The sequence below is a fragment of the Oncorhynchus gorbuscha genome, linkage group LG05 (assembly GCF_021184085.1).
Source record: "Oncorhynchus gorbuscha isolate QuinsamMale2020 ecotype Even-year linkage group LG05, OgorEven_v1.0, whole genome shotgun sequence".
NCBI lineage: Eukaryota > Metazoa > Chordata > Actinopteri > Salmoniformes > Salmonidae > Oncorhynchus > Oncorhynchus gorbuscha.
Genome location: NC_060177.1, coordinates 27,001,934 through 27,015,891, shown reverse-complemented (window position 1 = coordinate 27,015,891; position 13,958 = coordinate 27,001,934). Strand labels below are relative to the sequence as shown.

General features: G+C 44.7%; 1 protein-coding gene across 1 annotated transcript; it reads left to right on the top strand.

The window, feature by feature from the left end:
- Positions 1-2,148: 2,148 nt before the first annotated feature.
- On the top strand, positions 2,149-12,258 carry LOC124035766 (RNA polymerase-associated protein CTR9 homolog). The gene is given in 23 exon segments (XM_046349433.1): positions 2,149-2,182; positions 2,185-2,207; positions 2,605-2,703; positions 4,087-4,326; positions 4,424-4,541; positions 4,634-4,723; positions 4,808-5,064; positions 5,159-5,266; positions 5,357-5,593; positions 5,712-5,930; positions 7,969-8,152; positions 8,243-8,517; positions 8,619-8,706; positions 8,846-8,994; positions 9,106-9,222; positions 9,533-9,678; positions 9,770-9,841; positions 10,045-10,180; positions 10,388-10,531; positions 10,675-10,799; positions 10,886-10,985; positions 11,082-11,188; positions 11,291-12,258. Coding segments are annotated over 23 exon segments (3,447 nt in total). The 5' UTR covers positions 2,149-2,163; the 3' UTR covers positions 11,685-12,258.
- Positions 12,259-13,958: the final 1,700 nt, after the last annotated feature.

The window sequence follows — 13,958 nt, the reverse complement described above, 5'->3', positions numbered from 1 at the left end:
TACAACTTCAAATAAGCGAAAGCAGAAGTCAAAGTGCAGTGGTGAAAGTAGTTTTAAACTTAGATGTATATACACATCTTTAAAAATAAAAGCATTCTGTTTGCTGCTCTGAACAAATAAATGCCTGGTTATCAAGATGTTCTGTATTATGATAAGGTTTTATGCCATTGACAATAAGTCAATATTAATATCAATGCATACTTTCATTGCTTTCCGGCACCTGGTGATGGTCTATGGAACTAACTCCAGAGTCCCTTGAGAGAGCTGGTGCTATGTATCCCCTTCTGTCCTCTCTCATCGGCCTGGTCTGAGTTGATGGCCTGCTGCTTTCATGGTTCTCACCCTGGCTCCTCAGAAGATTAGATTCAGATTGTTCCCCATGAAAGCTCTGGTCTCCATTCAGTAAGTTCTCCGAGGCCATAACATCTCTCTGTATGAAGAAAAATATGACAATGCATATAAGATACTTGTCATAGTGGTTTACAAATTAGTCTGAAAAAGTCTGAAGTTTGAGTTTCAAGAAATTGTTAGAATCAAAGTGTTGTTTTATATATTTCTATTTGATTGTGGGCGGAAAGTTTGAGTTAGTTTGTTAAGGACTATTCTATCTTTGTAGAAGTGCATTATCTGCATATAATACCATACTTACATGCACGGTAATGTATTAAGGGCCAGTTAGAATGGGAATGTTCTTTTGTTAACTTATGTATCCTGAACTCAGGTGTTTTTTCCTTTTGGGTCCCTGGGCAAGAGAAAGGAATGACCCTCAGAACTTTAACCTAACCAGGGACTAGATTTGTGACAGTCATGTAACTGAAACTGCAGGTCAGTCAACAGCACACAAAGCAAAGAAAGACAGTGGAAACATTACAAAATAAAACAGAGAGAGGTTGTCTAAGCTTACTAGATGTCAAGTAGCCTACATGAGATATTTACAGCTATTAATGAATCAAGATTGCATTATGAAGTTATACAAGACATATATACTTACCCTAAGAATGTTAGATATGTTAGAAAGCGGTGAGAATACGAAACAATTAAGTCTTTACCTTCCAGTTGAGGAATATTCCTTTGAAAGCGGCAGAAAATGTGCATATGAAAACGTATAACAACTAGCTACATCTCATCACACAAGCTGGTCAAAAATGCACACTAATTTTAGACAATTCTATTGCTGCCAGTTTGCAGTGGGAAACCCTCAAGATGCTCTTCAGTGAGTGTAGCCTTTGCCTGTTTTGATCATTCACTGCCACACATCAAAACCAGCTGACACCCCCACCCCCTCCCCTCAGCTCCACCAATTGCTGGCTCAGGCCAGCAAACAATAAATCAGTTAATGGACTTTTTGAATTAACATTAGTCAGTTTAACATATCAAATGATTCTAGATCATCTGCATAACATCTCTTGTATAAACCAATAGGAAATCACCAGTAGCAATCAGATTCTTTAGGACAGGACAGGGTCAATGAAGAACTGGGCACAGGTCACAGAAACACACCACAGACTATTATCACAAGTATAACAGCTTTTATTATTGTCTTATTTTCCCCTCCCTTAATCAATCGTCAATCAATCAACCAATCAATTTTGATTGATTGTCCTGCCTTTCCTTCCCTTTCTTGTTTTTTATTATTTGTAGATCAGTCAGTCACAATGTACCCATGATACAGTACGGTTTTGATGTTCTCGAACACGACCACTATGGAGCTTGACTTGAAAGGCATACTGGCGCACTGCATAATGTACAAATTCTAGTTCCCTACTTTGCACATGTTAAAATAGTGAACACAACACATTTTATTATTAACAAACATTTACAGGTTTCTAAACAACAAATAGACCTACTAGTTTTAAAAATAAATCAAAGACTACTGTGAAAATACAGAATGTTTCTCTTTCGGTTGAAAGATGTTTGGGCTGCCAAGAAGAGAGAGAACAACAGCTGATTTAGTCAGGAGGACACTTTTATTTGCTGCCGGTATTACACCAGTGGGTTATTTTGTTCCGACCAGTCGCTCGCTGTCCTACCCGGACATTGTTTTGTGAACATCCATGTATTTGTTGTAGAGCGGAAGTGGAGCCAGATCCTCGAGACCACGGCGACAGCTGAACGAATCTTGGGAATATATTGGTGTAGGGACGTGGATTTCCATCAGCCAAGATGTCTCGGGGATCAATTGAAATCCCTTACGGGACACGGATGAGGTAAGGACTACCTACGCTGCTTTGTTTGACCGTGGATTGCTACAGCTAGCCTACTAACGTTAGCTAACGTAGTATTGCCTGTGCTTGTTGACTAACGTCAGCCAGATCGCTAACAACTTCTGAGATTTATTATTATTTTATTTTTTACTATCAGTCTTGAAAATTATTGGTCATAACCAAGATTTGAGTTGTAAAGGCCACCCTGCTCTACACCATGATATTGTCTTTCCGATCATTCAGTACGCTAACTAGTAAATGCAGCCACTTCTTGTCCCCAGTCAAAACATTTCATAAAGTAACTTAGCCTTTCTGATCAAGCTGTTTAGCCATAGGTTAAAGGTCACATGTCATGTTGTATGTGTACGAACTGGTGTTCACATAGACATTTGTTCTGCAGGTCATTGAGCTTGATTTCGACCAGCTGCCAGAAGGAGATGAGGTCATCAGTATCCTGAAACAGGAGCATACACAGTTGCACATATGGATTGCTCTTGCTGTAAGTATGAAAACACAGACTGGTATGAGAATTAATTTAAGCCTTAAGAAATGTAATGGTTGAAATGACAGTTGCACATATTACTCTGTATGAGTGATGCATCAAATACAGTTAGATTGTAATTTCTACTGTTACCTGTAACTCCTCCCTGTAGCCCTGCAGGCTTGCCGCCATTTACAGGTATTTTAACAGTAACATGCCATCTTATTGCATACCATTGGCGAGGCGTGTGAGATACTTGCTGACCTGTGCCTGTTTGGAGACACTTCCTATGTTGGAGAGTATATCCGTGGACGGTTTTGATTAGGAAATTGTCGTCTGCATCGCCGAAATAAATAATTGAATCCATTTGTTATAGGCTACCAAGGCAAAACCAAACATTGGATGTCAATGTTTGGGCGCACAGACGCTGTTCTACTACCCATCTGCAGCAGCGTGCTGCCCAATTGTGAGGCGGATTAGCTAGACAAACAGGTGTGAAACACGGAGACAAAACATTTAAATGTACATTACATTTAAGTCATTTAGCAGATGCTCTTATCCAGGGCGACTTACAAATTGGTGCATTCACCTTATGACATCCAGTGGAACAGTCACATTACAATAGTGCATCTAAATCTTAAGGGGAGGGGGTGAGAGGGAATACTTATCCTATCCTAGGTATTCCTTAAAGAGGTGGGGTTTCAGGTGTCTCCGGAAGGTGGTGATTGACTCCGCTGTCCTGGCGTCGTGAGGGAGTTTGTTCCACCATTGGGGGGCCAGAGCAGCGAACAGTTTTGACTGGGCTGAGCGGGAGCTGTACTTCCTCAGTGGTAGGGAGGCGAGCAGGCCAGAGGTGGATGAACGCAGTGCCCTTGTTTGGGTGTAGGGCCTGATCAGAGCCTGGAGGTACTGAGGTGCCGTTCCCCTCACAGCTCCGTAGGCAAGCACCATGGTCTTGTAGCGGATGCTACAACTCACATGTTTTATACCCTTGGGTCAGAAATGGGCGTTTCAGCCTTTAGGGCAAGTTCTCTGGGCGTAACTAGTTACGAGGCAAGGTCTGGATTTTACTCAGATCCAAACATGGAATGTTTTGATTTGGAGGGGGGTGGTAGCATCTAACAATTTAATGTCATTATTTCCTGGGCACAGTCCGGCGACACAAACAACAATTTCCTTATCAGAACTGTCCACCAACCACGGATATACTCTCCAACATGGGAAAAGTGTTGCCAAACAGGTACGTGTCGGCAAATATCTCCCACGGTGTCTAAATGTTATACAGAACTCAGGAAATGGGCCATCCTCCCTGGTGAGTTATGTAGTTTCATTCCCACTGACTGATGGTTTGTTTATGGATTGTTTGTCACCAAAATAAACACCGACATATTGTTCTTTTAGCTGGAGTATTACAAACAGACGAAGACGGAGGACTTTGTCAAGCTGCTGGAGGCGGCCCGTATCGATGGGAACCTGGACTACAGAGACCATGAGAAGGACCAGATGACCTGTCTGGACACCTTGGCAGCCTACTATGTCCAGCAGGCACGTAAAGAGAAGAACAAAGATGCCAAGAAGGAGCTCATCACTCAGGCCACCCTGCTCTACACCATGGCAGACAAGATCATCATGTACGACCAGGTAAGATAATCAGCTTAACAATTTATTGGATAATGTGAAAGTCAATTTCCCCAACACAAAAAATCGTAACCAAGAGTAATCTATTTGTTTGTAACAGAACCACTTGTTGGGAAGAGCCTGTTTCTGCCTGCTGGAGGGGGACAAAATGGACCAGGCTGATGCTCAGTTCCACTTTGTCTTGAACCAGTCTACCAATAACATCCCTGCTCTACTTGGTAAGTAAAACACAAAGGGAAAGATCTACCATTACAACTACAAAGGTTCACTTCGAAATGGGGCCTAACCACTATACATTTAATTTCAACAGGTAAAGCTTGCATCTCCTTCAATAAGAAGGATTACAGGGGAGCACTGGCCTACTACAAGAAGGCTCTACGCACAAACCCTGGATGTCCTGGTAAGCATTTCACTTGTAGCTGTCATATTAAAATGAACAATATCGTGGTCTCTCCTAATATACAGTCACTATTTCTCTTACCAGCCGAGGTGAGGCTGGGGATGGGCCACTGCTTTGTCAAGCTCAGTAAGCTGGAGAAGGCCCGTCTGGCCTTTGGCCGGGCCCTGGAGCTCAACTCCAAGTGTGTGGGAGCCCTTGTGGGCTTGGCTGTGCTGGAGCTCAACAGCAAGGAGCCCGACTCCATCAAGAATGGAGTGCAGCTCCTATCCAGAGCCTACACCATCGACCCCAGCAACCCCATGGTGCTCAACCACCTGGCTAACCACTTCTTCTTCAAAAAGGTGAGAGGGTTGTCATCTTATTCCTGGTATATAGTAGCATGTCTTGACCTGAGCATCGTTTATCATTCACATTGATGTACTTTCTTATTTTCAGGACTACAGTAAAGTGCAGCACCTGGCTCTCCATGCCTTTCACAACACAGAGGTGGAAGCAATGCAGGCTGAGAGCTGCTACCAGTTGGCCCGCTCCTTTCATGTACAGGTAAACGCTAAGGCCTCAGTTTATTTTTCGGGAAGACTCTTGCTTTTCTAATTGAATGGGCATTACATCTCTCCTTCTTGTGTGTTTCAGGAGGACTATGACCAGGCCTTCCAGTACTACTACCAGGCCACCCAATTTGCCTCGTCTACCTTTGTGCTGCCTTTCTTTGGCCTGGGGCAGATGTACGTGTACCGTAGAGACAAGGAGAATGCAGCCCAGTGCTTTGAGAAGGTCCTAAAGGCCTACCCCAACAACTATGAAACCATGAAGATCCTGGGATCTCTTTATGCTACTTCAGATGATCAGGAAAAGAGAGACATTGCCAAAGTAAGTAAAACAGCTATGCGAAGGTGAACCTCACATGAAGTATTCACTTGTAACTCTGTAGATGTTAATCAGCACTATTGCTAAAATCAATAAGATGTAATGTCTTTGTGTTCTGCAGGGTCATCTGAAGAAGGTGACCGAGCAGTACCCTGATGACGTTGAGGCCTGGATCGAGCTGGCCCAGATCCTGGAGCAGACCGACATCCAGGGCGCCCTCTCTGCCTACGGCACGGCCACCCGCATTCTGCAGGAGAAGGTCCAGGCTGACGTCCCCCCTGAGATCCTCAACAACCTGGGGGCTCTCCACTTCAGACTGGGGAACCTGGGAGAGGCCAAGGTACAGTTTAGGAGGATGGCAGAGCTCCCTGACTAGATTTAGACATTTCCATGTTGTAGCAATGAATTCATTAACTACTCAAATGGCTATTTGTAGTTTCCTAACTTGTGTTTGATGTTTGACAGCCATTGTCGATAGTGACGACATCGTGATGTCACACGGTGGTCTAGCACATTTGAATTTGACTGCACCTCTGGAGTCTGGCAGCGCAGAACAGCGCAGTGCAGAGAGTACCCAGGAAGGCGACATGCCGAATAGCCTGTTCCCTATTTGCCATAGCCTAAATGTTCAATACATATGAGGTAGTTAGAATATTAACATAATGCAAGAGAACAATGTAGATTATTGATAGAGCGGAGAGCACCAAAGCAGCGCAAAATGTCAAATGAGGCCTAATGTGTTTTTTTCCCCCCACCAATATTGGATAATCATGATCAGGACTTTGGCATCACGCATTCTGTTGTCGGGCTTATTGTTTTAAACTTTAATTTCCTTTTCCTCCCCAATCCCCACTCAATTGTAACGTGACTTGTTGGCCTAGGCATATCCTACTGTTTCATGATCAACCATGGAATGGATCTATAGGTGGAGCAGAGTTCCAGCTGTTGTTTGTGACGAGCCGAAATAAAAGCATAGTAATAACGAGGGAGAGAACAAACCATTTAAAGATAGACTAATCGAATATGAAGTACAAACAAACCTGCCACGTTTCTGCTTTACTTGACCAAAGTGTGGGCTAAATAAATTGTCAACAACAATCAGATAAAACAAATGATTATTTAGCCTAACATTCTTTATAGCAGATGGATGAACATTGGCTTAGGCTATGCCTTTTGCCTATCGACCTGTAAAAATCCTAAATATACAATTCGATAAAGCAAATTATTATTTAACATTCTTCATAGCACTTAAAGAACGAATGAACATAGGCCTATTCGTTTTTAGCATAAGCCAATTAGGATAAATAAAGTAGCGTAAACAAGTGCAAAAAAAGTATTTCAAGCTTTGATAGCCTAGAATATGTCTTGAGTATGATGCATCTGGATTTGAATATAGGCTACATTTTTTAAATTAAACAAAGTACAATTAGGAACCATTCAGTTCTTTTCCCTTCTCTCTAGCTAATGGTTTCTGGCAAGGATCACCAGCATGTTCAACTTTTCTGCCCCAGAGTAGCGAACTCAGCAGGATGATGGACATGTAAATGTTGACGGAGGTTTGCAGTCTGTCGATCCTTTGCCCTGATTGTCTTTTTACACATTCTGAAAGTGACTTCAGGTCTGCTGGCTCACCTTTATTCAGGTCTGCTGGCTCACCTTTATTCAGGTCTGCTGGCTCACCTTTATTCAGGTCTGCTGGCTCACCTTTATTCAGGTCTGCTGGCTCACCTTTATTCAGGTCTGCTGGCTCACCTTTATTCAGGTCTGCTGGCTCACCTTTATTCAGGTCTGCTGGCTCACCTTTATTCAGGTCTGCTGGCTCACCTTTATTCAGGTCTGCTGGCTCACCTTTATTCAGGTCTGCTGGCTCACCTTTATTCAGGTCTGCTGGCTCTACAGGCTTTTCTTTCCCACCAAGGAGCCAGAGTTTTTTTTTTTTCCTGTTTTAGCATACGGCAGACTGTACTATAGTGAAATCCCATCACACCTTTTTTATTTTTGTCGGAAAGTAGCCTAATGAAATTACAATAGACTACACTTGATACGGCTGTAATATTTGTTTTTAGCTCCTATCTGATTATCTTTATGAACAAGAGAAACATTGCTCTACCAATTTTGTAAATCGTTCAACAGCCTAGACTAGATAAATAACTAGGCCTAGCAATGTGTCCTTTATAGTGCCTTCTTCCCGCCAATTGACTGACCTCTCTGTGCTCAACACGCACCCCCCAGATTTAATTTGTATTTTTTTACAGTACAATCGTATATCAATGATGTTTGGACAGGACGATGTGTCATTCCAGACATCACCCAACCCTAGTAGACACAACAGAGCTATAAATAGATTTCAGGGGTTTGTTCTGTCTGTCCATGTTTAGAAATACTTCCTGGCCTCTTTGGAGCGGGCCAAAGCTGAGGGAGAGCATGACGAGCATTACTACAACGCCATCTCTGTCACCACGTCTTACAACCTAGCCAGGCTCTACGAGGCCATGTGCGAATTCCACGAGGCGGAGAAACTCTACAAGAACATCCTGAGGGAACATCCCAACTACGTCGACTGTAAGCACTGAAGACACACTATACTTTTTGGTTAATGTCTGTCTCCTTAGGGTGTGTGCGTATCAATTGGTCCTTTGTTGTTGCTTGCAGGTTACCTGCGTCTTGGCGCAATGGCTCGTGACAAAGGAAACTTCTATGAAGCTTCCGACTGGTTCAAAGAGGCTCTGCAGATTAATCAGGATCACCCAGACGCCTGGTCCCTGATCGGGAATCTCCACTTGGCCAAGCAGGAGTGGGGTCCGGGTCAGAAGAAGTTTGAGCGTATCCTCAAGCAGCCGTCCACTCAGAACGACACCTACTCCATGCTGGCTCTGGGAAACGTGTGGCTCCAGACCCTGCACCAGCCCACCAGGGACCGGGAGAAGGTACGGCAGAATATCAGTTGTTTTGATGTGGAGCCATAAATCATCACTGTCAAAATCGGTGCTTTCATCATTTGTCTGTGTCTGTGGTTGTGTCCCTCCAGGAAAAGAGACATCAGGATCGAGCCCTGGCCATTTACAAACAGGTCCTACGAAACGACTCCAAGAACCTTTACGCTGCCAACGGCATAGGTTTGTTGGCCTTCACTCACTCATTGTATTCACATAAATGCTTAATACTCAAACTTGACTGTGTTTAACTATAAGCATGTATTTACCTCAGATAACTATTAGCGTGTAAATACCTCAGTTTGCCATCTTTTCTGTCCAGGTGCTGTCCTGGCCCATAAGGGCTACTACCGAGAGGCCCGTGACGTGTTTGCCCAGGTGAGAGAAGCCACAGCTGATATCAGCGACGTCTGGCTCAACCTGGCCCACATCTACGTGGAGCAGAAACAGTACATCAGCGCTGTGCAGATGGTAAGGCTCTGTACTGGCACATAGTACACACTGCAGAGTTCTTCTACATTCCTATTTTTTTTACTTGAGGAGTTCTTTTAAAATGTCTTATTCACTCTTTGTGGCGTTTAGTACGAGAACTGTCTGAAGAAGTTCTACAAGCATCAGAACACTGAGGTGGTGCTGTACCTGGCTCGGGCACTCTTCAAATGCGGGAAACTCCAGGAGTGCAAACAGACTCTGCTGAAGGTGAGATTTGTGTGAAATGAAGTGTCTCTCGTTCCTTTTAGTAACCCTATGGCTGGGCTTCATTTGCCTGAGCTTGTTTATGTGAAAGCAAGGTGACCCTTGTGTGAATGTCCTGTTACTAGGGTTGCAAAATCCTGTGAACTTTTTATTTATTTTTCCCCCCGACATCCCGATTGGAGGATTCCTGGGATCAGTAGGGAATAAACAGGAATTTCAGGATCCTTTCTGGGAAACTAGGGAATTTATTTAAAGTTCCTGGAATTTTGCAACCCTACCTGTTGCTCACTGATGTGGCTGGCTGTGTCCCCAGGCACGTCACGTGGCCCCCAGTGACACGGTGCTGATGTTCAACGTGGCCCTGGTGCTGCAGAGGCTGGCCACTCTGGTGCTGAAGGACGAGAAGAGTAACCTAAAGGCTGTACTCAGTGCTGTCAAAGAGCTGGAGCTGGCCCACCGGTACACCCTAAACTCACTTTAACACCTCTCCTAAAATTATCCTTCACTTTTCTCAGCCTAAACTTCTCTTTTCTGTTCTCTTTTGTCTCAGGTATTTCAGCTACCTTGCCAAGGCAGGTGACAAGATGAGGTTCGACCTAGTGCTTGCCTCCACTGAGGCCAGGTCAGTTTGAACAAATATGTCCCCTCTAAAATCCAAATGCAGGCCAGTACTTACTTCATAGCCTTCAGTAAATCAATGAACCACTCTTAGCCAAAATTCTCATCACACCTCAGAGGAATTTAGAGGATTGACAGCTGAGCCCAGCCATCAGATGTCAGGCTAAGCCTGGATTGTGAGCTGTGTTTGTGTGGGGGTCGTTGCAGGCAATGCTCTGACCTGCTGAGTCAGGCTCAGTATCATGTGGCTCGGGCCAGGAAGCAGGACGAGGAGGAGAAGGAGATCCGGGCCAAGCAGGATCAGGAGAGGGACTTCCTGCGCCAACAGATGCATAAAGAACAGGTCTGTCTATGGGATGTCACATCTCCACAAGTCCCTCATCCCTTCTATGTTGTACTTGTAAACAATAATGGATAAGCAATTTAAGTAAACATACCTTACTTGAGGCTGGGATGTCTTGAATAACATGTTTCTTTGGTTCACTGTAAAATGTCTTCCTTTATAACAGTGTGACTAACCCACTGACCTTGTTTCCTGCTGCACCACCAGGAGGAGAAGAGAACCAAGCTGGAAGAGGATCAGAAGAAGCTGTTGGAGCAGAGAGCCATGTACGTGGAGAAGACCAAAGGTCTGCTCTCCTTCGCCGATGGAATGAAGGAAGAAAGGAAAGAGAAGAGGAAAGGTGGCGGCCGAGTGAGTGCAAATATGTAGAGAACAGCTAGTGCAATGCAGAGGTTTGTGTTGATCAATGATTAGCTCATGGCACATCAGATCGATATAAATCTCAAACGATCTAGGGTGCAGTGTGACTATTGTTCTTGTTTCATTCTCCCCAGCGCAAGAAAGGGGACTTTGATGAGTTTGTCAACGATGGCTCTGATGAGGACCTGCCAGTGAGAAGGAGGAAGAAGAGGAAGGGTGGCAGCGGGAGTGAGGAGGAGGGCCGCAGGAAGAAGAGGAGGTGAGACTGCTGTGGAAAGTGTTTTATTTGTAGTGACCGGTAGGAAAATGGCCTGGTGTGAGTGGCACTGTGACTGTGTATTTCAGACCCAACAAAGGGGGTGACGATGGCAGCGATGACGAGGAAGGAGGCTCACGGCCTAAAAAGCAACGCAAACCCAGAGCAGGCGGCAAGAAGATGCAAAAGGTCAGTTAAATCTAGGTTATCTAGGTTCTAATGGTATTTTTAAACCCAAATGACCAGCCTTAGGCCCAGAGATGTAACAGTTCTGTTCTTGTCTAGTACGAGCCTGTGCCACCATCTCTCAAAGGCAAGATCAAGTCGAAGGCCATCATCTCATCCTCCGACTCTTCATCAGACGAGGATGGACTGAAAATTGCTGAAGACAGGTGAAGGCATAAACTCATTCGTACATGAAATGCTACATGAAAACACAACTCCGAAGGGTTTTGTGCCACTAATTCATAATGCTTTGTCTGTTGACCACCCAGAAACCCCAGAGACAGTGGTTCAGGCTCTGATAACGAGGGAGGCCACAAGAAGCGCATTGCCTCCGACAGTGAGTCCGACGGGGGCCGGAACCGCTCTGGCAGCGAAGCTGGAAGCCCCCAACGCTCCGGAAACTCAGGTAGCGACTCAGGCAGCGACCGTCCAGTGAAGAGGAAGAGAGTGCAGCAGCAGTCTGACTCAGAGCAGTCTGATAACGAGAGCAAGAGGAGCCGCTCTGGGTCGGAGAACGAGTCCCGACCTGGCTCACCGGCCGCAGCCTCTGGCTCTGAAGCAGGTTCTCCGGCATGCTCCCCACACCGCTCCGATAACGGATCAGAACCAGGGGGCTCTGCCAAAGAGGCCTCCAACCACGGCTCTGGCTCTGACAGTGACTGAGGCATCAAACTCGGAACTGACTTTTTTCCTACAGAATTTTTATTCTTTTTTTTAACAGATTTTTGTAAAGGCTTTTTTTCTTCCGTCTTGGTTTGTACCATTAAATTGAACTGAGCACATGCAGTGTAGCTTTGTAGCCCTTAATGTGGGTTGTCTTTACTAGTTTTTGGTCACCAGACTAAGACTTTTGCATTGATGCTGTACCTCATGTCCTTTTGTTTTGTTGATGATGGATGAAAAATTTGACTTGTAAGTAGTCTGACGGCTGATTGGAAGAGGTGACGTCACAGAAAATTAGTAAATTGACCCAGATTTGGGACAAATTATATGTAGATAATAAACAAACACAAAATATATTTTTTTTTTTCTATTTCTGATGATGAAGATGCTTGTAATGACATTGAAAAACAACTTGACACTTATCTTCTGATTATGGGGTAAATCTGTTGTAATTGTTTTGGCTGCGTTTTCCTTGTTTTCTGTATCAACATAACCTCTGCCATTCAGAAAAATATTTTGGGCAAACCTCATGTCAGTCATGCTGTGGTGAATAAAATGCCATATTACAAGTTCAGCTTCAATAGTGAAAGTGTATATATGTGCCATTTTTTTATTTAGGTCCTCTATATGGATACAAGAAGTGCTAAGTAATCTGGCGGCACGCCTAGGTGATGCAGTTGTAAATGTATTCGTAGAGTTTGAGACGCATCGAGACTCCAAATACATGGCTCCATTCCGGAGGTACCACAGTGGGGTGGATGAGGCAAACACATGTTTGTGAAGAGGTCCTGTCTGTGGCCAGCTTCTGGAACTGACAACACCAGATCAGGGTATGTCTGACGGGGCTGACCGAGCCTGTCTGAAGAACATATGTTGTAGCGCACTTGTCAAACTCGTTCCACAGAGGGCGGAGTATCTGCAGGTTTTCACTCCTCTCTTGTACTTGATTAGTAAGGAACTCCCCTCACCTGGTTGTCTAGGTCTTAATTCAAAGGAAAAAACAGAAACTAAGCCCTCCATGGAATGAGTTTGACACCTGTTGTGGAGGTTTTCTCAGAGTTGTCACTGTGTCGGTGGCCTAAACATGGTTCTGAATATGGGTTCCAGTGTAGCTCTGTTAAAAGTTCAGATGGGCTGCTTAATCTAAGAATAATAAATGCTCATAAGGAAATGGGACTATGGAAGTAAAGTGAACAACTAGGCCTTGGCTATAGCCTAAAGTGCATTGTGAATACTCATCACAATTCTGGTGAATACCCCCAGCCCACTAAAGACACTGATAAAGTGCCTTATTTAGCTGTGGACACACTGTTAACATACAACTGCTACTAATGGGCCTTATCTTCCCCTTGCAACCACTTACTGACATGCAAAAATGCTACAGTACTATATTTAAGCAATAAGGGCCGAGTTGGTGTGATTATATGGCCAACATACCATGGCCAAGCATTGATGCAACGCAGATTTCCTGGATACAGTCCTTAGCTGTATCCAGGCCCATACCCAAACAGTTCGAACTACTAATTCTGAAAATTACTCTCTCCAGAAATAAGTCTCTCACTGTTGCCGCCTGCTACCGACCCCCCTCAGCTCCCAGCTGTGCCCTGGACACCATTTGTGAATTGATTGCCCCCCATCTAGCTTCAGAGTTTGTTCTGTTAGGTGACCTAAACTGGGATATGCTTAACACCCCGGCAGTCCTACAATCTAAGCTAGATGCCCTCAATCTCACACAAATCATCAAGAAACCCACCAGGTACAACCCTAACTCTGTAAGCAAGGGCACCCTCATAGACGTCATCCTGACCAACTGGCCCTCCAAATACACCTCCGCTGTCTTCAACCAGGATCTCAGCGACCACTGCCTCATTGCCTGTATCCGCTACGGTGCCGCAGTCAAACGACCACCCCTCATCACTGTCAAACGCTCCCTAAAACACTTATGTGAGCAGGCCTTTCTAATCGACCTGGCCCGGGTATCCTGGAAGGACATTGACCTCATCCCGTCAGTTGAGGATGCCTGGTCATTCTTTAAGAGTAACTTCCTCACCATTTTAGATAAGCATGCTCCGTTCAAAAAATGCAGAACTAAGAACAGATACAGCCCTTGGTTCACTCCAGACCTGACTGCCCTCGACCAGCACAAAAACATCCTGTGGCGGACTGCAATAGCATCGAACAGTCCCCGCGATATGCAACTGTTCAGGGAAGTCAGGAACCAATACACGCAGTCAGTCAGGAAAGCTAAGGCCAGCTTCTTCAGGCAGAAGTTTG